This window comes from Balearica regulorum, chromosome 10 (genome assembly GCF_011004875.1).
Source record: "Balearica regulorum gibbericeps isolate bBalReg1 chromosome 10, bBalReg1.pri, whole genome shotgun sequence".
NCBI classification, from domain to species: domain Eukaryota; kingdom Metazoa; phylum Chordata; class Aves; order Gruiformes; family Gruidae; genus Balearica; species Balearica regulorum.
In genome coordinates, this window is record NC_046193.1 from 4388900 (window position 1) to 4415188 (window position 26289).

The following is a 26289-nucleotide window of genomic DNA, read 5'->3' on the forward strand; positions in this document are numbered from 1 at the left end:
GGCTCTCAATTTTTTAGTTCAGCAGTTTGCTCTCCTATACAAGAATTTGCTGCAATTTTAGAGGGTGAAGGTACCTTTGAAAACCTATGTGGTCATTAAAGGAAATCCGAAGGTTTTAAACAAAACACTAGCTCCTGTTCCTCAGACCTGTGCACCGAGAGAAGGGAAGGCACGGAGATTTTTCTCTGAACAGAAGGAGGCTTCTCTGCACATCACAAGTTCAGCCGTGTTGCACAGGTACACCTGCTAAAAAGTCATGGGAAAAGAAAATAGATGAACTAAAAAATAGTAGCAACAAAACCAGAAATAACTGCATTTTCCTGGTATAATTTCTAGCCCAAACATTAATTATATTTGTTTTCTAGACTTAGGTTTTTAGGAGCATTTTGTCTGCTGTCCCCAATTAACTAATAGAAATTCTGTTGAGAAAATGTGAAATAAAGTTGGAAGTGACATGATCTACATTTCACCTGCAATACATTATCAACCTGAAGCTGAAACTTCAACTAATTCCAGAAGTAGCATTACCAAACTACCTGATTATTCCATGATAAACAACTAAACAACTTGGGGGCAGCAGGGGGGATGTGTTCCTCGCCCCCCTTTAAATCCTACATTGGAAACTTAGTTGGCAATTCAAGGTAATAATGATTATATACTGAACACCCTCAACGGATTCAGTACTACTTGGTGTCTTTAAAAAAGCATTCTTGACCTGCTAAAAGAAAATATTTTCAAGTGAAAGACTAATGAGTCAGGGGCATGAATACAACCTTTCAAAAGCATTTTTTTCAAAACTATTGAAAGTACACAAAAACATCAGCAAAAATGTTTTCACACCGAGTAGAAAGCATCACAACACATTGGTCAAGTTGATAAATGAGGCATGATATTCAACACACAGGTCAAAATATATATTAAGAAGATACTAAACTTTAATCAAATCATAGACTTCTTTGAAGTCTGCTACCTTGTCTACACTAGACTTTTCAAATGTCTTTGGATTTGTTAGCTAACACATACAAACTTCCTGCACTTAATTTACTCCTTGGGCTAGACAAGGCCTTAGAAGCAATCCTTTTAGATTAGCTTTGAAGCACACTGCCAGAATATCATTCAGGAGCTTATATATTGCCTTTGCTTTACGTTGTGACCTGTGATTTTGATTAGGCTTCATTCTCCACTACCAAAAGTGATATTCATGATACAAGGTGACTTAAAGTACACTTGGTAACGCTAGCTGACAAATACAGTGAAGTAAAACGTAGCTTTGCAGATACACTCCTAAATAATACTCAAAATGAGGCTAAGAAAACAAAATTGATAGAATATACTTCAAACACTGCATTTATTACAAAGGTGCATAGAGTTTATGCCATTTCTTTTGAATACTCACGTTTAAACTACAAACAACATACAAAGCTAGGTTAGAGTATGTAATAAAATCAACAATGATTATCTAGTAAGTTCAGTACAACAGAATATTCTACTGTATTTAATTTGACAAAACATTTCTGAAACAAAGGCACTTACAGAATTAAAAAAAATAACATATACTCTTTCAACATTTAAAATTTTAATTCCATTCCCCCTCCCCTACGGCACTGTGGATCACCAGTTTGACGTGAAGGCAACAGCTACTTGGACTGACACATCAGCAGTTTATGGATAAACTTCATCTTTTCTATAACCATCCCATTCTCTTAACTATATGAAAACAAGTTTCAATGGGTTGCATGGCAACAACTACATAAAATTTGGTCCTATGCCTTATTGTTAATGATGATTACACTAACAGTAAGAAACAATCTGATTAAGTGCTCCAATTATGAAGTGGACCATTTTCTCTTCTTTCAATGAGTTTTGTAACACTACTACACAAGTAGTTCCTTGTGCATTAACAATTCCTCTCTTCACTTGTGTATAAGTTATCATTAGCATACGTTCGCTGAAGGCAAGGTGTAAATTCAGGCTCTTAACCGTATCCCTCATCTCCTCCACATACAGCGGTGCTCAGGGCAATTTATCTGGTTTGTACAACATTACACCAAAACTCCAGATTTGGGGACCTCTGTTATAGTGTTGTCACTTTAATTTCCTACCATCTTTTCCTCAGGGATGATGGCAGATGCCTGAGCCGACTTCTGAAATTGCAGATTTTCCTTTCCTAACCAAAACATAACCCTACTAACACTGCCGCAACCTCGTGAAGCCCAACACTAGAACACTGTACCTTTGCTCCGAGAGTTGCGCGGCAGCTATGCTTACTGGCTGCATCTCACCGGCCAGACTCCGTCCATGCAGCTGGCTAACAAAGGTCCCAGAATAGTCTCTGCCCTCCTTCTATATGAACAAACACACAGGGGTAGGATCTATAGCAAGGGAATTATTTCTGCAGTTATTCAATGCCCTCCCGCACATAAAAATTTCAGATTTCTAGGAAAACACTTCATCCTCCACGCAAGAGACACTGTCCATTTGTGGTTGTTCTCACATAACTCTTAACAGTATAATGAAGCATTGCCCAATTCCTCAGCTTATAAGGCAGGAAAGAGGAGGAACACACCGACACAGGGCATGCACGCTCTCCGCGTGCCTCTTGGCACCATTTCATGCTATTATTAACTACAACACTCAGAGAGGTGTAACAGAGGGGCACAGGTTGTCATGAATACCTGTGCTAAAAACTTTCTACAAGCTTCTTCTGAAATGCCTTTCAGACTTTCTTGAAAAAAGAATTGGAATAACCTAGAAATAGACTCAAAAAATCAGGAAGAGAAATAAGGCTGCCTTTGACAGCAGCAGTTTCCATCCACCATGAGGTAAACCAATGCCACCATTAATGTTTTTCAAACAGTACTATGCTCCAAAAATGTAGAGTCGCAGGACAAATTGCTTAATGGTCTCTCTAAAAAAGTAAAATCAGTATATGAGATATGTCAAAATTATTTCACTAATTATGTTACAGTGACACATACAGACTAGATAGCTCTACTGAGGAATAACAAACTGTATTTCAATGCTAGAAAAGATAGAATTGTAGAGGACACAAAAAAAAAAAAAAATCATGATTCGTTTGATCAATAAGGTGTATAGAGCCAAAAGACTTGCAAACACCAGTAAGTCACAAGGATATCTCAAGACATTTCATGACTGTAAGCACTACCTTCTTGAAAATACATTACCTCGCTGTGACCAAATCCTACCACTCCTCCTTTTCCTGACTTCTCATTCTTCGCTCAGCTTTATGGGAATGTTGAAGACAAAAGAGAGGTTTAATCCCTACTATGTATTGGGCTGCAATTTCTTATCCCCCCTCTGCATATTACAATTCAAATGCAGACTGAGTTTATAAAGATCTATCATCCCTAGGTTCCTGCCATCTACAGTTCCCACTAGAGACAGAGTGACAAACCCTAAGCATTTAAAAACTCCAAACTATTTCTGACATCCCATCTCTCCTGTAAAATAAATTCCTTCCCTATGCTGAGGCAGGACTGAACACTGGCAGGTACCGATGCTTAACATATGACTAAGGTGCTATTTTTTTCTTACAAACTCATATAAATTTCTTACAAACAACATAAAAGTAAACTTGTCCAATAATACTTGGGACAACAAATACTTGCCCAATAATTTTCTCATGAAGAAGAATTCTCATGTTTTCAGCTTTTGATCTATTTGTCCTACTAAGTGGCAGAGAGTTTGGTTTTGTTGTTAATTTTTAGCTATAAATTAAAATGGCCTGAGAAAACACCCAATGAAGGCACAGTTTAAGCCTTAAAATTGGTAAAGAAAACAAGGAAATTATCAACTCATGCTATTTAGCACAGAAAAATACAACTGGTCCAAAAACAATTAAACATGGTTTGCTACCCCTTACTGAAGGCAAATATGTTTCAAAAATAGGAAAATTCCCTTTTGAATGGTAAATGAAATGTATTATATTGTAGCTTACCTAACGATAGTAGCTTCAAAACAGGCAGAACATACATAACATATATCAGGTAGTTTCTTAGATTAAGTTTTTATGTTTTAATACTGTGCAAAAGATTGCTACAGTTTTGGGTGTTTGATAATGCTCATATTAGACCACTCCTTTCAAAATTATTGCACAGCAAATGTTATTGTGGTTCTTATTTCTGAAGTACTCCTCCTTCATGCTTTTCTCATTGTATATAGAACAATATCTCTTTTTGTATTTGCTTGAGGTATAAATTAACTTCTGCAAGAAAAATACTCCTTCCTCGTACTTGAAGCATTTAAAAATAAAAGATACTGATTTAACTTTCACTTTACTTAGACAAAAGATTACCCTCTTCCAGAAAAATATATTACAGTTGCACAGTGTAAACAGCACAAATTATACTTTAAAAAGTTTTGTATGCAGAAGCATAGCAGAAGATCTTTTCAATAGGTGGGCTTCTGAGGATCCACATAAGCAGGGTTGTAAGGGGGCTGGCTGACTGGGTAAGGTGCTCCAGCACCAGCTGCAAAAGCAAAACACAAGGAAAAGCAGATTTGTAAAATTTACATTCCAAATTCTACATATATAATGGCAACTTCTGTTTTGAGCACACGGTTAAGAGGTTCAACTTATCTAGCATCTTAATTGGACTTGAGAACAGTTTGTGCTAACTCATAAAGCATCCACATTTCAAAAGTAAGATCACAAAAACCTTTGTTCTTGTGGGTTGGTTTTTTTTTTCATGTGATTCTCAAGTGTGCATGTGAGTTATGGCAGCCACAAGCACATGGTTACCCTTCAGGGAAAAAAAAAACCCATAGTCTAAAAAAAAAAAAAAAAAAAATTTAAAAAAAAAAGAAAAGGAACCGATCTGGTCCAGAGCAACAGCCAGTGGAAGTCAGAGATGCGGAAACAACAGGATATACCTCATAGTATGCCGAGAAGTGAAAATAAACCACTGGGCAAAAGAAAAAAGTCTACAGAAAGCATCTTAGGATTCCTTCAGGGAAAATGCTTTTCTGATAAGCATCACAGAGTTTAATTGAAAAAAATAAAAGGGAAAAAAGCATCCCACTGCTACTGAGTGCATTAAAGTGTTTAACTTCTATACTAGATGTATATCACTCAGAAGGTAATCTTATTTTCTCATATTCTGAGACAAGCTGCTCTCAAGTGGCACCTTCATTTTCAGGTCTGTCAAATAGCACAAGTTAGTTCAAATAACACAGGACCTGATCGGATCCCTGGAACGTCTAAGTGTTGCTATCTTTTGCTGATCTTGTAAAGTGAGTGGGTTTGGCTCCTGTGTGACAGGGCAGGTAATCTCTCCCTTGCACGTGACCTAATTAAGAGACTGCCCCTTGGTTAACAGACAAGGGAAATAAAGGAAAGAGCTCTCATTTTGAGGCATTCTCAGCTGGCAACATGGAAAATGCTTTGAGATTTTTCCCAGAAAAAGAATAAATTTTTAAGAACTAACAAACCAGCAACATTTTGAGAAACTAGAGAGCAGGAGAAGCAAAATGACTATTTTATTGACTCCCTCACATGATAAAGATGAGGCCAAAGCACTTTGGGGTAAATCCCATAAACCCCACAGCCTCTTCAGAATTTTACAACAGAAAGATAAAGTCAACAGGTCTGCCAACTCAGTGTTTTTACATGTGGGACTGGTTTGCACATTGTTAATGCACAATTTCTAACTGGTTTACAAATGCTTAAGACTATGAACAGACATTTTATATTTGAGTTGTCATGAGAGTTACTTTCTAAGGGCATTATCTTCTATTCAGGACTATTCTTTGCTTGTTACTTAGAAGGATGAACAGTGTGGTTTGTAAAAGGGCTTTGAAGATCCTAGGACAGAGAACAGCCTAGCTTTAGCCTCTCTGAACAGCCAGGAGCCAGTTGTTCAGAGAACAGCTATTACTGGAATTGGGAATTCGTAATAGCAACAATAAAGTTGCATGAGAACAATGCTGTGAAAGAAGGAAAGCAGAAGGAAAAGAAAAAGATTCCAATAATTCTAACTGCTAGTCATCAAACTTGTCTGAAGTTGGTCAAAGACTTGTTATTCTATAAACACAACAATGAACTACTAAAAAATGCCATCTGCGTATAGATTAAAACATCTAGCAAGTATTAGATTAGAAAGAGTATGTAGAAACACCCAACTACTATACATATGTTAACTGGACTTCAATTTCAATATGAAATTTCAACTGAATTAGTAAAACATTCTACTAGATCCACTGACAGTCCCACATACCACCAAACTTTGCCAATAGAGCTCCAGCTACACCTCATCCCGCAATGCTTAACACAGAAATGGTGATGGGGAAACTTCAGCAAGGGTGAATTACACCATCACTTGAGTTTTACATAATTTGTTTACATTTACATTAATAAAATCATAGAAAACAATAAACGTAAATAATACAAGATTGGCTCCAACACAACTGTCTCTTTAGCTATCTAAGAGATGAAGAAATACTCAGTTCTGCCTTACCTGCCACCGTTTCATGATAAGCTGGGGGTCCTGACGGCTGCATGGGGTAAGGGGGAGGATACTGAGCAGGGTATGGTGCTACCGGCATTCCCGGTTGGGGCTGGATAGCCACAGGCTGATAACCTTGATATGGGGCTACTGGGTAGTTGGGTGGCACTCCCTGTTGGGGATAGGGAGCGTGAACCACCGTAGTGGAAGTAGTGGCGGTCACAACAGCTACAAACAAGCAGAAGGAACATGGTTAGTGCTGGTGGTCCTAGGAGATCACCTGGGACAGCCAACAACAGTAATGTAACAAACATTCTCTCAAGATCAATTTCTCACTTCAAAATCTGGGTAATTTCATTTTCAACGTTCCACGAAAGATTTAGAAATGTGTGCCTCTACATATCCTTCCATTGATCTCAGTGGTAATGAGAGCCTTCACATACTGGGACAGCAGCCAACTTATCTCCTTGTTTCTCAATCACAAAGAGCAGAGAATTTTTTTCCTGGACTCTTCAAAAACCAGGAACTCAACCTTGCAGCCAAGTTATCTATCATTTGGCATGAGACTGGAAAAGCCTGCTCAGTTCTAAATGTGATCTGCTTTTAAGGATTAAGGTGATAAAGATCTCCTTTATTAAAGGTAAGGGGCTTCCTACCATGATTGCCCAAATGAGTTTCCTTTTGCATGTTGTCTACACACTAATACACCCATGTGTTAGTACATCTTCCTCTAAATAACAGTTAGAAAGACAAATGCACATTGTCATTGATTTTTGTAGGGCCTGACATTGGATCATTGGTTCATCTCTCTTACTTTCTAAAAAACTACAATAATTTGTTTTTAAGATCTCTTCCCTCTTTATGCTACAATTACAGACTTTGCTCAAGATTGCACATTTGCAGTCCTGGGCCTTTGGTGTATTTTTCAGGTATATATTTAAGAGATTGGGAAAATTTTAAAATTTCATTTTATCCTCTGCTTACCTAAACAGTGTGTCATCATTCCCCCCCCCCCCCAACTCAAAATCCACACATTGTGGGGGGGGACAGACACTAAATGCTTAGAAAATATTCCAAAACATCTCTGCAACTTTACATCTCTGCAACTTTACATTCTGAAGCAGCTTAAATGCTTATTTTTAATGTTTAGGTATTGTAACTTTTGTAGCAGAGAGGTAAGGCAAGATTATTTTCACCTTTTATAGGAACACAATTTTTCAGGAGAAAAAGTCTTGTTCAAAGAAGTGAAAAAGAAAATAAATATACAGGTACTTACGCCGTGGTCGTCGACACGCTTTATACAAGCAGCAACATGAACAGGTGAGGCACAGAATAATAGTAATTACAATCACTGCACAAACAGTAACTCCAATCGCAACAAGGGTTCCAAAACTGCAAGAAAGATACCACCAGAAGTAGTAAGAGTCTTTCACACAGATTTACTAGTCTTTAACCTAACCTTCTGCAGCCAACACATTGCTCTTCCTCCAGTTTATTACTCTTACTACTTCATGCATTTGAATAAGAAACAACTGTCAGATGTGGTGCTACGGGAGGTCAGGGCTGCTGAATCAGCAGAAGCTGACCAACTCCTAACATGAGAAGGGCCCAACGGGAGTCTTTGGTCTCTCTCATTTTACTGTTGTTAATTTAGTGCAACTGTGTGTCCCTTTTTGTATTCCAAAAGGTTACAGTGATAAAGCTTCAAAATCCCTAGTCTGACAACCCAATTTTTGAAGCATTACGTGACTGCTATGAAGATACAGGTAGGCATGCCTGAAATGAAGCACCCCAGACTTAGAGGTGACAGCAAGTTCTTCGGACATTCCTAAGACCTCCAATGCCCAATCTCAAGACTGCTCCACACTGCAGAGTCTTGGTTCCTTGGAAGTGGTAAACAGTTATTTTAGAAGCCACATTTCACATGGTTTAAAAGATCTGAAATTCTGTCAATTTTACTGCAACAACGAGTGTGGTACGCTACATTATGGGAGACAGAAACACTGCCTAAACCACCAAACCTAGTACGGAAAGGCCAAAGATTACACCAGCTTTAACCTCTGTGATGAGTACCAAATGATGAGGCAGTTCTGGAGATGACTGTTAATAACTTCTGTGTACCAAACAGGGAAGAAAAACTGACTCTGTAAAGCATTAAATATACAGTGACAATTCCCTTTTAAGTGTTAATTCACATGGTTTGTGTCCTACTGTCTGATATCAATAAAGCCCTTCTTCCACAGAAGCCAAAGTCTCCAGCATTTTTATTTCTTTACAAAATGCACCCTGCATCAGTTTTGGGAACAATTGCAGGAAGTCAGTTTTAATGAACAACAAGCTCTAAAATAACAAGTAGAGAGCTGGTTTTATATCCATCCTGGTTTTGCTTCTTCGTAGAGATTTTGGCTACAGAACTCTCTAGGGTTTTTTTCCCTGCTCAGTTTCCTGTTAACAGCTTTAAACAAAATGACACATCTCCAGAACCTCCAGCAATTTTCACTTGGCTACCAAACAGCCATCAAATGTGAAAATTGTTTTTGAGTATCAATGACACCAGAAGGTTAAATCACTGACAAAAAAAAAAAAAAAGCAAAGCACAGAAAGCACACTATTATCCCTAACACAAATTCGTAAGTCTTCACCTCAGTCTTCTACAGCAACTTAACCCTCAGTAAGCTGGACACTGAACATAAGCACTGACAAATGAAACAGGTTCAATCTAAAATGCGTTTTTCCCCCCCCAAAAGAGGTTCCATCAATTTTATTCTGTTTCTGCAACAGCTAGAAGAAAAAAACTTGAGTCAGATCTCTTTGAAGAATGTGAGCAGCAATTTTATATAACTGTATCTAACTTGTGCACTGGTTTTGTGAAGTACTTAATGTAACACTGGATTTACTCAAGTGCTAAATCTAAGGTGCAGTGACCGTAGGCAATCCACAGTACAAGTATTTACACGTAAAACAGGAAGCAGGAACTGTGGCAGCCTCCTGAATTCACGTCAGAAACACCGCCAGAAAAGCAGACAATTGCAACATAGCTGCAAAATGTAAAGATGCTTTGCACCTTTACAGAATGTTTTTCATACGCTGCCTCACACACGCAAATGTATTCCTAACCATGCCACTGTTAAGTGCTCCCCCCATCCTCATGAGCATTAGTTTTATCACTTCAGCACAGTAAGTTCACAACCAGCTCATCTCCATCCAAAAATCCTGTTTCTTTCAAGCCTGGTAGAAAAAGGAAGATACAAATGCAGTTTCAAGGTGGGGGGGATAAACAGGCAGAATGATGCCACATCCTGAAACACAGTCTGCCTTGTGTCCATGAGGCCAACACAAACACACATCAAGTTAGTTCAAAAACACAAGCTGAATACTTGTGTATGCGGAAATGGTTTAGATTAAGAGTGACTTGTGGAATGCAGACTAGTTATACAGGGTCCTTACTAGATAGTCATTATATAAATTCATATATACACTGGAGAAGACAGAGAAGTATGCACAATGGATTCGTACATTAGATTTAATCATCTTGATTGTAACATTCACAAGAAACAGCATGAATGCCTGTGACAAACTACAGACACCTCTAGGAACCATAGGATGACAAAGATTAACTACAATTACTGCTACTTGTGGAGTGCCAACAGCATTTTCCTTGCTATTGTTCCCACTTCTGTACCAACCCTGAGAAAGCTCTTTCACTAGGGAAGTTAACATTTCCATTACACACAATTATTACCAAGCAACATCAGCAGAGGCAACAAAGGAAGAGTGTCTTCTAGGTTATTCCTCTGGCTTTTTCCCCAGTAAAGAAGGAAAAACCTTTCTTGCTAATGAACTACGCCAAGGAAAGAAATTCTTGTGTCAAGGAAAGAGATGAGGCCTGATAAAGACAACTAGAATTCTTCACTTCTACAGACAATGAACCTCTTTGAACCTTAGCAAAGGCTGGGCGAAATCAAGCAAACCTAAGAAAAGGAGAAAACAGACAAAGTGGAGAAATGACTGCTCATCATAAACAAACTAGAACAGCAGAAAACTGGCAGAGAGCCTTTGTCTTTCACAACCAAATTCAGTTCTGATATGACAAGAGAGAAAACAGCACAATCCCATCTGCAGCCAAGCTGCCCACCAACAGATAAACACTGGTCAGGTTGAAGCATGGGCTACATTTGCTTATTGGTAATAAAGCTCTGCCTATTTACTGTTTCTAATGAGGAAAGCGACAAAAGCAAAGCTCAGGGAAAAAACTCACCATATCCTTATTTTCATTAACTTGTTAGACACACCCCGTGCATTTTCATCATTGCGTCTTTGCTAAAGTGACACAGCCACGGCGTGATGACATTTTGCATTTTAAAGAGCTAAATGGCAACACATATTTAAAATACAGGTGTGTCAGGTGTGCGGTTCTGTGTTTGTGTGTGTAAGCACTGTGATTCAGTTGTACCCACTGAAATACTGTGTGATTACTACAGACCAAAATTATAAGCCTGCAGAAGCAGGTCAGTGAGTGAAATAACAGACAAGAGTTAGTTCTTCCCAGAGTTTTCTAAGGAGTGTACACAACTGGATTACTGTAGGCATTTTTATCACCTACTTTACAACAGAAGCATGATTTTCCTGCCAGCACTTGGACTTGTGTAGACAAATGTCTTGAAACAGCAGAAGGTAGCAGGATGCGTACAGAAAACAGTATGTGCTATGAACTTGCAACTCGCAGCATCAACACCCTCTTTCAACACTGGAGCTCTTCGAAACACTTTTTTTCCTAATGACTCCTATTGATAATCAAAACCAGCAATAGTCTTTTGGAATATCTGAATGGTCAGGCACTACCTTACCGTAATAATGTCTGTCCTTTTGCTGCTCAAGGAATACTGCCCTGAGTGCTTCTTCCTGAACCTTCAGTAATATCCCACTAGTAAAACTACTGAAAAAAGTGCAGGAAGGCTAACAGTAATAGGAGATGTTACTCAAGTGAGGCCAGAATGGTGCTCAGCGCACTTTACTCAGTGAACCATCTAAGCTTCAGGAGACAAGATATTCCAGATACTGTATAAAAACTCTCTTGCAGTGTGCTGACTCCAGAAAGCCTATACTCCTTTCTTAAACAAAACTATTGCTTCATTTAGTTGCTTTCACTTGATGAATCTGTCTAAAAGGACTCTGAAAATATTTGGAAAAAAAATATACACACATTAAATGATAATTTAATTACCAACTGTTAGCATTATACATAAATGAAAAAGAGTAGACGTGAGGGATTGTAGCTTAAAGATTCCTCCACTGAGTGGTTAACCAAGCAGAAAACAAAAATAATCAAACAAAAACAAACCAAAAAACACACCTTACCCCCTGCATTCTGCAAACAAATGTCAGAGTGCAGAAGTCAGGGTGGCCAGAGCACCACATCAGATTGCTCTGCTGGCGTCACTGTTTGAATACGGGTTTCCAGACTCCCACATTATATATACCATAGTCTCTAAATAAAGCACACACTGTTATAAACAGCTTGAGCTCATTCACTGTCATTTCCTGCTGCTTTCTCTTCACAGGAAAGCTAACTTCTGCCAATAATTTAATAGAAAACAAAATTGAGAATAAAACCAAACCCAACAGCAGTTTTACTGCAGCAATGATAAATTGAAACTTCTCATAAAATCCATGGGAAAATAAATATGAAGAGACAACTCCTTGCCTTTTCCTACCACTGCCTCTCTCCTTCCTTGCCCTACTCCTACCCCTATTCTCTCACCTTTGGAAAGCACTAAATTGCATATGTAATGAGCATACCTCGCAGACTCACCTTACCTTTAAAGTTTTCTAATTATTCAAAACGTGTCAGTTCATTACATGATTAGTGCCTGGTTTGCCCCTTTTAGTACTGAACGAGATGCAACAGACATATTTAAATGGCAGAATCAAAAATCCAGGATACAAACAGTACTATATGTAGAAGTTAATTCTCAAGGCAGTTGTTGTTCCTATCAGAGATCTCAACCTTAAACACTGTCAAATGGAAAAAATGTAAGATGCTTTGAGCATATTTAAGGCCTTTTAAAATATCCAAGTTTCAACCGCAGTAACGTATTTTTAAACCATTTTGTAAGCCCTGCTGTAAAGAAAGTTTTTGCGTGTCTATGGATTCATGACAGTGGGACACACTACAACTTTTGTCTAAAAAAGAAAAAATACCCATATGAACAATAACGAGATCACTTAGTTCTGAAAAATTAGTTTAAGCAGCCTATTTATTTTGCAAGTTTTAATCTATTTCAAGATTTGTTCCATACTACAAGAAACACGTTGGCAGGGTCATTTTCAAAAGCACAGCTGCTTTTAAAAACAAACATTTACAAATAGTGAGCTATGGCTGTAACACAGGGTGGTCTGGAAAGACTTCAGAAGATAATTTAGGCCATTCCTAAAAGTCTAAAAAAAAAAAAGTATACACATATTCTTTACTGCTCCAGAAAAGGACATAGATCCCAGAAATGTGTCAGAACCTAAATGTCCAGGCTTGCTCTGACTCAGGTATAGAGCATGACCACACAAGTTCCCAGACTGAAATGCTTTCATAAGTCAACATTTTAGCAATGGCCATACAATACCACATACTGCCTCTAAAGCTTAGCAGGAAAATGAAGCATAAACTTTTTATTTTTTTAAAAGAAAAAGCAATATGACTTCCCAAGGGTCTTTCAGAGGGATTACTTTTTACAGCTTTACAAACACCACACTTCCTCAGTTTAATATTTTAGCATGAAGATTCAAAATATAAGAACCAATTTTGCTAGAGACTCAAAAAAATAAATTTATTATTACACAAAAAGCAAACTCCTGAGGTTAATACTCACAGAAAAACATTAGCACGACTTTAACACTTGATAGACTGATCAGCCTATTTTATCACAGTTGGGTGTTGGCCCACAGGAGCTTCAGCACATGCAAACAACCAAAACAGACACCAGTTAAGCCTCATAGTCCGTGTGCAATCACACTAATTTTGGTGCTAGCCACGGCCTGCTCCAGCCATTTTTACCCAGGGGCCACCTCCCCCCAAATGAGATCTCTACATGATCAAGAAGTGTCTAACAGACAAGGGGCCAATGATTCCTGTGGTGGGAAACAGGCAACAAAACTCAGACTGAATAGCATGGTTTCAAAATTATGAAATCTTGATCCTTTCAGACTGGCAGGTTTGAGTAACTGCGAAGTCATCTTATAAGCTGCAGAATGCAGTGAAGCATGGACTGGAACTGTGATGTCTGCATTGTGTTAACAGTTGTCTGAAAGACCAAATTATCAATTGAGAGCGTCCATCCTAGAGTCCTGCCCGTGCACAGTTCCTTAATGTGAAGAAAATGGTTTCACCTCACTTTGGCTAACCCATCGGTGCGGCACCAGCTCAAGTCATCACTAACTAAACTGCTCTAGCATGGACACAGATCGACTCCCACTGAAACCCACTAAAACTTCCCACAATTTTTCCTGGGTACCCTCAAAAGAAGGAAAGTTTGCAGCAGGAGCCCCCTGCAAAACAATCCCTGGGACACCTCCACTTACCTGCAGTCTAAACAGCCCTGACCGACATCCCCCAGAGTCAGCAGCTGAGCACAGCCCAGTGACCCTGAGCATCAGCCAGGCCAGCTCCGGCTTGAGAACCAATACTAAAGCAACAACAAGGCCATGGGAAGCCAAGAAACCTTGAAACTGCAAAAGCGTTACAGAAAAAGAGAACGCAAGAGTGTTTTGAGAAAAAGTTTGCTAAATATGTACTGAATGAGTCCTTTTTCTATTTGTTGAAATAAGAAGCTGATGTGGGTCACTAAGCCCAGAATAATAAACTAATTTAATGCACAAAGACCTACTGGAAGTAAAGTTAATTACTACATTTCTTATGGACACTAACTTCTCCATTTTTTCAAGTAACAGCCTATAAGAGAAAGCGACAGGGAGGGAACTTCCTGGAGTTTGTGGTTTTACTCAGACATCCGACATCCAGACCCAACAGGTTATTATGGAAGATGTATACAAACATCTCTTGTTGGTCTATAAACAGTTCACTTGTACTAAATATGTCTATTTACATAAATCCCTTTGTATTGCATACTAAAAATACAATTTTCCAGGTAAGTTTCCTGGGAAGTCTACTAACTTTGTAGACAGTTGATAATAATTGCTATAGGTAACTGGCATATTTAAAATTTGCACATAACAAAAAGGGGAAGAGTCAGAGCAGCATTCAGAGGGAATAAAGTTTTCATTAACACTATGAGAATTAACACTGCAGCTTCAGGCAGGTCACAAGACAGTTTCAGACAAGTCCACTGGACCCTCAGCATAAAAACTGTCCTTAAACACAATATAAGGCATTTGCTTCTACAGACAATAAATAAAATTAAAATCCTCCTTTAGTGGCAAAAAGAGAACGTAGATTGATTACAGGCACAGATATTCAAGGCAAACGAAGTGAGTCAGTTCCCCTCCTACCATTAGGATCCCAGTCCAATGATACAGGATGTTATCCCCCACCCTAATTAAAATTTGGGACCAACATAAAGGCAATAGGAAGGATTTTAATAGTTAACTGAATTAATAGAACAGGTTTAACTGAAAAAAATTATGTACCACAGAAAATTTTCCCCACATAAACAACAACTGCAACACTGTGAATTGGTTACTGCAAATACCTTACTAATCCCAGAAAGCAGATTTAAGCAACTAATTAGAAACTAACTTGGCTAAAGCATTAAAATTTTAAATAACATTTAAAAAAATAATATTTTTTTCCCGGCAAATTGCAACATGGTGTATAACTTGCCAAACACACTGAAAATGCAATCAAAGGAAGTTTAGACTAGGTTACACCCACCAGCTTTGCTTACCATCTAACCCAGCTCTTACATGAAACACTTTTTCTTTACCCACATTACTCATAGATCATTACTTTTATATAAGTTAGAAACACTGTGTTTGGCAGGAGCAAAGTTTAAATTAGGTAAATGAATTACCCTATACCACTATGAACTGACATGCTGCTTCACTCTCCCTCTCTTCGTGAGAACTACTACTCTTCCAGCGCAACAAGGATCACCAAGGAAAATCTATAATTGCACAAATAAGAACAGTCCTCTGCAGTAGAGGTCAGATCTGGCCAACCATTACTTCTCCTTTTAAAGGGAATTCATGACTGGCTCCTTCCATAACTTCAAAAAATTGAGGTTTTTTAGTTTACCTCTCCATGGGATTGAGAGCCAGAGATTACGCTAGCAAACCTGGAGAGGACTATGACATTAAAAATGAATAGTATAAAATGTTTCATAGTCTTCACACAATTGTAGGTTTCCTGAAATTAAACTAATCTGTTCATTTCACAGAAGACACTACAACTGCAGTTTTAAAAGATTAGGCAATTTAAGTACATTCTCCTCCTTCCCTAACAAAACATCTGTTCTCCTCCTCCCATAATACAGCTACAACACAATCTATCACAAAGACATGGCTATACCTTAGGCCACGGCTATTTTATGGAATTATATAGGAGAGTTGGAGCTACCTTTGGAACCCACATGTTCAAACTTTCATAGATCCTACTTAGTAACAACCATGGTCTTTTAACCACGTTTTTAAGGAAGAATTCTCTGTTTCTTAGGCAACAGGACCCTTCTCTGAGGGCCACCCTGCCTGTGGCTGCTTTGACAATGCTCTCCAGAGTCAACCTGTCCATTAAAAACTTACTGCTTTCAGAGTAACTCCTGAATGTAATCCAAGCGATTAATCTTACTGTGTGTTCACATGTTTAGGCCAGCTTGTCTTGCTTTTTGCTGCGAAACAGCCCTCTGTATTTAGAGGAGCACACTAACCCAACCATGCACATCTGCCTCTTGAGCCAGGACAGCATTTTTCACTCTCCTTCCATCCTGGTTCCAGAGTAAATGAACCTCCAGGAGCATTAAGCCCACTGCCTGAAGCAGGCAGATAAGAAGTCATTAATGGCAACTCACCACTGCCTTGTCAGGTTTAAGTAGCTTGTCACTGAGAATATAGTGACCACAAAACCAAATGCTCTAATGCAAGTTACAATTACAAATTGTGCAAGCTTTTACTTTCCAGGCTGGTAAAAAACCTAGAACATTTTTTTAAATAGCTTCAAATCCAAATCTCAATTGTTTCTAGACAAGCAGCTTACATTCCTTAGTGAGATTAGCCTGTGTCTGAATGCAAACCTCACAGAGCCGGCTCTGCATGTAGTTTAACTCATTTATCACAAAAAATATTGAGGACCAGTACTGTAAAAGAAATCCTCTGCTCATTAACTAGAGACTGCTTACATTTCTAGAAGTTTTTTTCCAATGAGCAATCTTCCTAATTTATTTTCTTATCATTGGCAATCTATTACAAATGTTGGAGCATCCAAATACACTGTAAAGTGTGAACTGAAGTCCCTGATAGTGATGGGGAAAAAAAAGGAGAAGTGGGATATAGTTCAACATCACAGTATTTTTTTACCTTGCCTATGGAGAAAGCATATGCTTAGAAACATCTAAATTGAGAGGCAGCAAATTAGGGCAATCACATCTTCCACGGTTAGAAATGTACTGATTTTGCCAACTTAACACACGTAGCAGACTATTGCAGATACCACATTTCAAGCAAAGGCAGGCAGAATGACATGGATTTTCTCCATTTCACAAAAGGAGAACCAAGTGACAATACATTGATCAGCCCATGACAAAATCCAAATGAGCGCATCCCCAGCCTAACAAGGCTGTCCTGTCTCTGCTGGCTGAGGCTTCCCAGGAAGACTCTCATTCTGCTTCTCATCACCTAAGGATGAACAGCCTCAAGCATTACTGTATCTATTACACAATCTGCTGCAACTTCAAGGCAGAAATTAATTCAGAAACAGACTCCAATTAACTGTGTACTAAGACAATCTGAAGTTTTGTTTCCATTTAGAAAGACTGCAATCAGCTGCCCCAACTACATTATTTTCTTCTGTATCTCATACAGATGTTCTGAATTGCTCTACCTCCTTAAACACTCAAATACTTCACAATTAGTTGAACTGTGGATGTGAGTCATCTAATTTCCTTTTCCAGTAAGGGTCCCTATTGGAAAATTGGCATATCAAGGCTTGACAACTGCGGTTCCAGTGAATCAGTCCTCTGCTTTTTGCAGTTTCTTAAAGCAATAATACTACGTGTACTGCAGAATGAAAGGGGAAAAACAACTAAGTTAACCTTACTGCTCACAATCCACCTTTGAAATCAGAGCAAAGCAGGGGAAAATTCAGTAATCCAATGGGGGGGGGGGGGGGAGAAAAAAAAAAACCACCTTCCAGTAGTAAATCCTTGCCACAATGCATTCCTTAGCAGCAGAAACTAGAAATTGTGAATGGTCATCTTGCATGCAAGGAAAAATGGTGGCAAATTTAACAAGTTTAGTGGTATGAAACCTATGCCTATGCTCTGACCTAAAAGCTTTAAGGATTGATCAACGATGGGAAAAGCTTGAATCTGAGTTAAAGCTAACTTTTATACTTTTCCTAAAATGCTTACATTTTACATCCAAATGCTGTGTTCTGGGAAGCGAAGCGTTTTCAAGTACTTGAAAGTACATTATTAAGACACTCCAAAAGAATGTAATTTATTGCCTTTAAAATATCCAAAAGAAGATTACAGGATCTGAACTGCTTGCACTGTGAACTACACTTAATAGGGTTGCTCAAAGAGCCTTGCACCCCTGCCTCAAGAGCACCTGATACTCAATATTAAATCCTGAAAAATATTAACATTAAAGGCTACTAATAAAAAGAAAACACCTAAAAACTGGGGCTCACACTTCTGCAGAAGACCTCAGAAAAAACACAGCAAAAAAAAGCACAAGCAAACTAAAAACTCCTCAGCTAGCCAAAACAAGGAAGAACATACATACCACCACCAACCCTTCCCTAACACTGTCCATACAATTTGAGCGTAATTGTGGCAGATTTTCCCAGAAGGGAGAAGAGGCACCCCAGCTCACTCAGCCCAGTGCCAAGTCCACACAATTTGTGACAAGCCCTCAGTGAGGTGAAATTCTGTTAAAAAGCCAGGATTTATGAGCAATGTGCCAGAGCGATAACTTGATCTAGGGCTAAGCCGGATGCAAGAATGAGGAAGTAAACGCTTTCTGACCCTTAATGCCAGGAAACCATCACCTCCTCCTTTTGCAGGGCAACGCCAAAGGTAGTATTTGCAACTCATGAGAAAGAACAGGACACTAAAGGAAGTTGCCCTTTGTTGCCTCTCCTGTTATAAATACTTTAAAGACTATGCTCATCTTGCTGGAGATACAAAGAAATATCTGACATCAGCCCTCCTCTCCACACAGTAAAGTATTAAATAAACACAGTCAATGCAAAATTTGTCTTTTAAAAGAAATTGGCATGGAGCAAGAGAGCGGAATATGCCTTGCAGACAGAAACCAGGGACAACTCTTCCAGAAGGAATATTTGCTTGGTACAAAAAGAAAAAAAAACCCAAAAACCCCAACACACATCACACAAAAACCTGAGCAAAGTCTGTAATGAAACAGATTGCAGTAACAGGAAGTCCTACTCACTTCAATTCCTGATGTTGAAACACCCTAAATCAGACACCTAAAGTCATTAGTCACTTTGGAAAGTTCTGGGATGTGGTTTTCTCTGGAGTCGCACCCAGATGGCTTTTCAAAGGTGATATTTCTGTGAAAAATTACCATCTTTCTATTAAAATTTCCTAAGCAGAAAGTAAGTTTGATGTTAAGTCTAGGCCTTTGCACAACACATTATGTTTTCCAAGCTGTAGGAAAAGGAAAGAAAATGAAGGCAAAAGGAGCAAAGCAGCTTGACACAGAGTCACCAATGACCCATTTTCTCAAGGTGAGACATCAAGAATTGTCTTTGTAGACATTCCATAGCTGAAAACAAAAATAATTAAAGCAACTTATCTGCTACTTCCTAGACATTTTCTGTCATTTACAAACGCGCCTTTGTGGACTGTGGGCCTCAGTTACCATTCCTTTAACAATTTTGCAGGTTTTTGTTTTGTTTTTTTAAAAGACTACATTCTTTTATTTTCTGTGCTTTCTAATAACCATGCTTGTTGACATGGGGAAAAAAAATGTATTTATCACATTCTTTATATCTAACCTTTATTATTCCACCAGATTCAGTATCTCTGCAGCCCCAAAGATGGGGGTGGGGTGGGGTGGTGTCTTTCCTATCTTTCAAATAAAAATGCATCAAGAGGGAACACTGATTGCAAGATGAGGCTCACACCTGCTGAACTCGAACCAGGCATTTGAAGATAGGCAAGACAGCTCCATCAGCCTAACAGAGAAGAAGGGGCATCCCTCCTCCAAAATATTTGTTACATCAACCCTTTCCCTGTGGAAAGGGTCAAAAGAGACTAAGGATCCAAGACATTCCTTTACACATCGATGCACCGGCGCATACCACGGCAGCACCTCCATTAGGTGCCTCTAGCGAGGCTTCCTTCCCACCGCGTACAGGATGCAGAACGATATATCTAGAGGTGATACAAGGTGGGGTGCTCCACTCGGAGAACGAGCGCGGCCCCGAGCATCCGCCGCACCGTGCCATTCCCGGGAGGCGGGGGCCATGCCGTTTACACCGCCCCGCTCGCTGCAGGCTACCGAGCCCGCGCACAAGGGCTGCTCGGCTGCCGGGGCGGGGGACACGCTCCTGCCCTGGCTAGCCGGGCGCACGGCCCGGCCCGGCCCGGCCCCCCCCGCCCCGCCGCGCCCGCTTACCCCATGCTCGCCGCCGCCGCCGCTCACCCCGCGCCCGCCGCCCAGCCCCGCCCACGCTCACGTCACTCCGCTTGCCCCGCCCCCTTAGGGGACGCCGCAACGAGGGCCGGGGGCTCCCGCGCCCCTTCCGGTGCGGGTGTATGGCACGCTCATAGCTGCGCGTTAACCCCTGTCCTCTCCTCCAGGTCTTCCACGCTACCAGAAATAGACACGTTACACAGCAGGACTCTTGTAACCGCCTCGGTAACGCACAGACTTAAACGTTTGTTCCGCCTGAGCGCGGAAGAGAACAAGAGATGTTGATAAAAACTCCGTGCAAGGGATGCTAAAACGCACGGAGGCGCTTCAAACCCAACTGGCTTCTCTGACGGAGCCGCTATGGACCGAGCCGGTCAGTATCGAAGGGCATAGAGCAAGCGTGCTACTAATGCTTTAGAGGACAACCTCCCTATCAGTAGCAAGAATATGGACTATTACATACTGATACCTGTGAATATTGAAATATTAAGATCAATTAAAGCAATTAGAGCCGTTGCTCAATCGATGTAACCAAACACAAGGGAAACCATTGTAACTTAGAAAATAATTAGTTGTAAGATAAGAAGCTCTGGAACAATCTCATTTTAAACAGCTCGGCCTTGGAAGAACAGATGCGCAAAGATAAGAAAGTTACAAGGTGATCACAAAACCAGCCTTGAGGGATAAGGTATAGGTGATACCAAGAGCGAGTCTGAAGACCCCCGAGGACCACCCAGAGGTGCCAACAAACATGGGCGAAAGACATTAGCATATGCTAACGAGTTCCCAGAAAATCCATGAATGTGATAAGCACTACTCGGAAATATACTGAATATGTATATTAACATAGTATAAATACTTGCTAGTTTTGTCTTTTGGGTGTGCACGTTAGGTGGAGTTATCCGCCATGCACCCAGCGCTGCAATAAAGAATGCCTGCTTTCTAAAACTTCAAAATAAGTCTTAGAGAGTGAATTATTTTGCCGCTTTCCGGTAACAATACAGCGATCATTATTGCCTGAACAGCACGATCTAACCTCTTCCTCGCATCTCTACTTCTTCAGATATTCCAACACATACACGGAGTCGGAGTGCTCCACATTCTCAACACACAAACGAGTATTTCTATTTTCACGTTCCATTGGCATGTATCGATTATAGAATGAAGAACCACTAAATAAATGTAATTTTAAAAGCTGAGACTTTGCATGGCTTACCTGGGGCCAGAAGAAATGTAATCATCAGGGTCTGAAAAAAACTGCATGTAATTTACATTGCTTGAGTCAGAGGTCCTGTAGTAAAAGAACTCATCTCAAAAATGGAATTTACAACTTATTCAAGTACCTAGCTAAGTTTCAAATGCTTATGAAAAGTAACATACACCAAAGAGAGAGAGATTAATTTTGTCATCCGCAAAGAAAAATTAAATAGGGTAAAAATATTTGAAGATGCTCAAGAAAACACATACTAGTTCATGCATCAATTTGTCTACCTCATTGTTCCCATTTTACAGGTAAGTTACATGCACTAACATAGACCCCCAATAGAGCCAGATATAGAGCTGAAAGGTCCCTCTGTAAGTTTTTAACCATTAGACTGTGTATTTTTGTTATTTGTTGATAGAATTATAACCTGCTGTATAAATCCAGTTTGCCTCGTACCTTCCATCAAGCAGATTACACTGAAGTTGTTGTTGTTCATCAAATTCTAAGATGACATTAGAGCAACAGTATCGATGCGTGCAATCTCCACAGCAAAAGTTGAGACAGGATTTTGCAGGTTGTGCCTTGCCATTGTAATCAATGTATGCCCGACAATCCTCACCCAAAACTGAAAAAAGTTAAAATCCAATAGTTAGCTCACCTAGGTTAATATTTAAATACGTTTCAAGTATTTTGGTTAGGTCTTACAAACCAATTATTTCCTTTAGAGTATAGCAAAGGCAAATACTTACTCCTTGCACACAAAGTATCTCGTCTTTGTCAAGTAGCTCTTCCCAACTGTTCACGCATACATAAAGAACTAACCTGCATGCAGGTATACTTATGAGATGCTTTGTCTGGTGATACTCTCTTCGCTATCTCTGCTAGTAGCTACCAAATTACTGTAAAGACTCAAAGAGCAACGTGACTAGCCAGATACATTAAGAATCCCACACAAGTCCTAAGATCAGTTACAAGAAAATGTTAGATTTTCCTAGATATTTGACTTGATCCAGAAGATGCAATGCAACTGCATTCACTGTAGATTTGGATTTCCACATGACTTGGTCGTTTCTACCTGCTGCTTTGTTTACTTCATGGAAAATCCCAATCCTGTTAATTCATGGCATAAAACAGAGATTTCCAGGGCTAAAACCAGTCAAGTGGCATCTTCCCGCTGCAAGTGTCAACTGGAGCAGCTACAATGGTAAGGAAATGGAGATGTTCATGTACTAGGATGGATTTCTCAGGGGACATCCCATGCTTTTCAGCATCGCATTGGGCTGATAGATTCCTTCGCATGCTGGCTGTTTTCTCTCTCTCTTTGGCCTCTCAAGCCTGAATGACTACAATGTAAGAACGGCAAATTAAAAGCTTCCAACTGTCCCATAAGAATATTTCTCAAAGCTTAAGCAAAAAGCATTTCCCAAGAAGAATCTTTAGCAAGAGTATCATTTCAGTTTTCAGTGATAAGTGCTGCAGTCAGCTGGTTTCTATTCCCCATTTTCCTTCTTATCACATTATCAACACATACCATGATATTTTGCTCCTAAATCACATTCCATCTGAGAAGCTCAAATTACTTCAGGTGTAGTTGTTCAGAGAAAGCAAATAAGGAAAGGCAAAGACAACAAATCATGTTCCTTCAGGAGAAAAGTAAGGAGTATTTAAAAAGACTTTGCCATTTGAAAACTCAGTCTTGACTCTCTGGCACCAAGACATACCTGAATATTTCAGCCAACATTAAAAAGAGAAAAAAAATAGTTCTAAGGGGTTAAATGTGAAGGTACATTAAACACAAGCAAAGGTGAACTTCTGTACCAATACCCCAGTACCTCTACTAATGTGTTTACACATGCTCATGCCTGCTTCACCAAATTTTTCCTCTGCAGACACGTAACGTCACCTGACAACTCTCTCCTTCCTGTATCACCAATAAGGAAATTACAGGTAGCTAAACCGATCCCAAAATACCCTGTGAAATTACAAACAAAACAAGTCAACCAACAAAACTGCTCCCTCCATCTCACAATTGCGCTATTGCAGCACAATAAAATAACAACGGAAACCAAAGGTCCAGGCCAGTTCTCAGGCGGCTGAGCTGAGCCGACAAGGACCAAGCACACCAAAAGAGAAGAATTTGTCTCCTCTGCTTTGTTCCTCTCTTCTTTCATGAGCTGTGGCACCCATGAGACTCTACCTGAACTGATTGAATTCACGAGCAGATCAACTAGGGGCTTGGGGGACTTTTTTCCCCCTCAGTTGGTTTTCTGCCAGGTTAATGATTTGAATCATCTCAGGAGAGGTCCGGCATACACTCAACCCACCACAACACAAGGCTGAGGGAGGCAGAAATGACCTCCTGTTTTGGTCTACTTGCTACTGAGGGGTTCATCCTAATCTGCAAAACAGCAGCCTGATGACTTCACACAATCAGCACCACAAACACCCTTTAACAAACTGACTGATTTCCACCTAAAGAGCAGAGCTGCTGAACTATTCCCACTGAAAGTCCCCAACTCTTCCAATAAAAAAAATTTCTAACTTTCAACCTTGCATATAGTTACTGCTGTAGCACCGTCACTGTGAGCCAGCTTAAAGAACCCTTCTTCTGGTGCTCATCCTTCAAAGTACTTACAGATTAAACTCTGACCATTTCAGCCATGCTTTAGGCTCGACCCTCAAAGTGCGATCCTTTACTACTCTGACCAAGTTAAATGTCCTTTTGCATATCCACTAAAGATCACGTTCACCTTCCCTGCACTTCTGTGCAGAATTTGATCCTTCAGATAAAGCGATGCCGCTGATGCATACAATATCAAGAGCCCTTCTCCTTTTCTGAGACTTCATCTGATAAGTCCTATGATCACATCTGCTTTTTGTCATCACATGACAAAGTTGGGGAAGACCACAGGCTCTATCCTTCAAGCACAACAAGGTACTTACAGATAGGGCTGCTGAAAAAAAAACCCCTACTATCAATGTTAGCATCCGATAGCCATGTATGAATTAAATTATCAAATGAATTTATACATTACAATAGCATCACTGAACACCTAAGTACTTATATTATCTTGCCCTAAAAGGCTAAAATTTACTGTATCAGTAGTGAAAAGGTAAAGGTTTTTTACAGCATGCATCAAGAGCAACCCGCAGCCACTTTGTGGTACATTTCCCCCCCCCAATAGTCTTATTTTAGGCTTACCAGTAGACAATATTCATTGGGTGGGTCCACGCAGTCGTTACTGGGGCACTAATTGCTGCCATCTAACAACACACACCAGTATCAACACAAACCTACCTCACTTTCAGCATAACTTTTCTCTCAGTGAACTCGATTCACACCAAAAACGCTGTTCAGGTGTGGGCATCTCCTGCCTGCACCAGGCTGAAGGCCGATGCCAGGGCCAGGACGCATGGTTTTGGAGGAGCACGCAGTGCCCTCAAACCACACACCCCAGCCCCAGCGTCGGTCCTCGCTCCGGGGTGGGCAAGACACATTCTACCCCCGCCTGGGCGGCTGACTTGAGGGGTCTCTGCTCAAAGCCGGGGCTCCCCAATTCCGGGGGCTTCGGCAGGGCCTCCCCGGGGTCGCAGCCCCGGAGGAGCCCCAAAATCCGCCTCAAAGAGTCGCCGGAGCCCGCCAAGCTTCCTTAGGGGCCGGGGTGCCCCCGCTCGCAGCACTCCCCGCCCCTCAACCGCCACCCCTTGCTCACCGGCCGCCGGCAGCAGGCAGAAGAGGCCGAGGACGCCCCGCCACGTCGCCATGAGCACTGCCGCTTCTCCCCCGGGCGGGCGAGGGCTGGGCGATCCGCCGGCACCCCGGGGCGCCGCCGCGCGGCCGAGGGAGGAGCGGCGGGCAGGGCGGCGGCAGGAGGGGCGGAGCGGGTCGGTGCGGCGCACAGAGTGCCGGGGGGGTGCCGCCTCACACACGGAAAGAGCGGGAAACCGTTGTAGCAGGCGGTGCGTCCTCCCGGTGAGGTGGTGGCCTGGGGAGCAGCTGTGGAGTGTCGCCCTGGGTGGCTGTGTTTGGGACCACCACGAGGCCTACCAGTGTCCTAGCCTCATCTTGCACCTGTGCCATGTCCTCACCTGGCTGTCTACGGTCAGGCCAGTGCCTCTCTGCTAGAACTCAGGCACACTGTACACTGGCTAAAAGGCCAAAGGGCCCATGCACCAGTCCCAGGTCCTGTTTCCCAACATGACTGTTGCTGTACCAGCTGAAGGCTACCTGCTTGCCGTATAAGCCAAGAAATCCTTTCTAATAGATGTTGCAAACACCTGGTAAGGAATTTACTCCACCGAGTTCAGGAGAGTCAGAGCAGTACCTGTTCCCGAGGGCTTGAGACCCATCACGTGCCCTTTAGAGCAAAAAAATCACATGTGCTCGATGGGAGGGTAACAAGGGGCCTGGGAAAAGTCAGTCATCCAAAAGGATTTCCCTTGTGCTGGAGACCAGCATGTACCTTCCTTGTGCAGGAGGGAGACAAGATTTGGTTGCAGAGTGACTGCTGAACTGCTCCGTGGCAGTTGGCAGAGAGCTACAAGGCTGAACCAAAGAATAACGGTGACCAAAGCGCGAAGGAAATCCCATGGAGAGGCTGTGCAGGTTTGGACAACCCTCTCCTCTTCAGGCAAACTGCAGGTGCTCTGCTGGTGTGTGGTTAAGTGCCTTCCTGATCGGCCTTAATGCAGCGTGAAAGTCAGTTCACTAAAGGAGGGAGCAGGTGTCCTCTGTGAGGAAGGCAGGGCAACCTGGGAGACCTGATGAGTTTTTCTGCCAAGGCGGAGGCAATGTGG

At 40.9% G+C, this 26289-nt stretch overlaps 1 protein-coding gene across 4 annotated transcripts; it reads right to left on the reverse strand.

Annotated features, from left to right (window-relative positions):
* Positions 1-1324: 1324 nt before the first annotated feature.
* On the reverse strand, positions 1325-25348 carry SHISA5 (shisa family member 5). 4 transcript variants are annotated; one of them, XM_075762803.1, is made up of 6 exons: positions 25206-25348; positions 21949-22117; positions 21505-21579; positions 7741-7856; positions 6477-6692; positions 1325-4490 (listed from the first exon to the last, which is right to left on the reverse strand). In XM_075762803.1, exons 1-6 carry the CDS (start codon positions 25255-25257, stop codon positions 4411-4413), a joined length of 708 nt encoding a protein of 235 aa, XP_075618918.1. In that variant the 5' UTR covers positions 25258-25348; the 3' UTR covers positions 1325-4410. The 4 variants fall into 4 exon arrangements, with proteins under 4 accessions (XP_075618918.1, XP_075618920.1, XP_075618921.1 ...); XM_075762805.1 differs by lacking the exon at positions 21505-21579; XM_075762806.1 differs by lacking the exon at positions 25206-25348 and having other exon boundaries at positions 21505-21535; positions 21949-22086.
* Positions 25349-26289: the final 941 nt, after the last annotated feature.